Genomic DNA, 1,445 nt, shown 5'->3' with positions numbered 1-1,445 from the left:
CCTCCCTCTCTCACTCGCTCTCTCTCTCCCTTTCATTCGCTCCCCTCTCCCCATATGTGCTTTTCTGTCACGTCATTACACAGAATTTACTTTTTTTTTTTTTTTTTTAATAATACATACACAGCAGCAGTGCTCACACAAAGGGAGAGCGTGTTTGTGTACAGTACAGTATGTCCAATACGTGTGTGTGTAGATACAAAAGAGTGAGAGAAAGGTGGGGAATAATAAAAGAGCAAAGGAAAAACATTATCACCAAGTGTTTCAAGAACTGCATTAGTGTGTGGTGTGTTCAGTAGGTTCTGTGTATGCAAGTGTTCCTGCCTTCTTCACATCTCAGCAGAACCAGCTTTGCCCCTCTATATAAAGTTTTGCACAAAGAGAAGTTTGGCTGTGACAGTTTAATGACAACTTCTGCTAACACAAAGACCACCTGACAGCCTTGTCTCACACATTTACTCTCCCACAATTATCTCAATGAGCACAATGTGAATTATTGTGCTGCTTTCACTCTGGATGTTATCTGACAAGAGACTTATTGTTGCCTAATGATACATATGACTCCATCTAGGTGATGGGACTTTCTGTGTCTACATGCAACACAGTTTTTCTGTTGATGCCACCACGTTAACTGCCAATAGAGAGATGCAGTGTGAGCCAAATGAAGTGTAAAATCTCCAAAGGACAGTAAAGTGAAAAGAAAACCAGACCGATGACACGCATCCATTAATTAATAAACATTAACTTAACAATGACATTGGGATGTTTACTTCTAGCTGATATTGTAAGCAAACCACATACCTGCTCACGTGCAGACCGCTCCGACGTGCCCCTCATGCTGGAATGGGAGGGTGAGGGCGATGGCGGGTTGTGGTGCGGGCTGTGGTGCGGATGCTGCAGCTGCTGCTGCTGCTGGTACTTGCTCTTCAGGTGGTCCATGAAGGCATCCCTCTTGCGTTCCATGTCAGCCTTATGCAGGTTGGTCAGAGCCTCCAGGCTCTGGGCGGCGCTGACAGTGTGGCGATGCTCCGATGTGTGCACCAGGCCCACATTGGAGAAGCGCCGAGCGCTGTTCCCCAGCGTCCGGTACTCCCTTGGATACTCCAAGTCATCTGTCGAGATCATGTGACTGCCACCACGCTCGGGATCTGAGGGATGAGGACAGAAGAGAAGAAGGGAGGATAAAGGAAAGGAAGGAAGGAAGGGGAAGAAAGAAGGAAAGGGTAGAAAGTGTGCAAGGAGGAGGTGAATCAACACCCACACAAGCATGCAGAAAGAGTTGAGGGTGGAGACATACACACACACACACACACACACACACACCGAACAGGCACACAAAGGTGGAAACAAATGAAGCAGAGAGGAGAGTGGGAAAAATTAAGGCACAGAGGGGACAGGAGAGAGAGAAAAGGGGAGAGAGAAAAAGAAAATGAGATGGGATGTTAGAC

At 46.8% G+C, this 1,445-nt stretch overlaps 1 protein-coding gene across 2 annotated transcripts in view; it reads right to left on the bottom strand.

Moving 5' to 3' along the window:
* srcin1a (SRC kinase signaling inhibitor 1a) overlaps positions 1-1,139 on the bottom strand; it is a 46,495-nt gene extending 45,356 nt beyond the window's left edge. For both annotated transcript variants that reach the window (XM_087175934.1, XM_087175935.1), the window contains exon 1: positions 799-1,139. In XM_087175934.1, the coding sequence (XP_087032060.1) occupies positions 799-1,122 (324 nt within the window). In that variant the 5' untranslated portion in view covers positions 1,123-1,139. The remainder of the gene's footprint in view (positions 1-798) is intronic.
* Between the last annotated feature and the right edge of the window lie 306 nt (positions 1,140-1,445).

The sequence above is a fragment of the Seriola lalandi genome, unplaced genomic scaffold, assembly GCF_002814215.2.
Source record: "Seriola lalandi dorsalis isolate HSWRI2012SDOR001 ecotype SW California unplaced genomic scaffold, Sedor1 jcf7180002054519, whole genome shotgun sequence".
In the NCBI taxonomy this organism is placed as follows: Eukaryota; Metazoa; Chordata; class Actinopteri; order Carangiformes; family Carangidae; genus Seriola; species Seriola lalandi.
The sequence above is the reverse complement of the archived record's forward strand: the minus strand, read 5'-3'. Positions and strand labels throughout refer to the sequence as shown.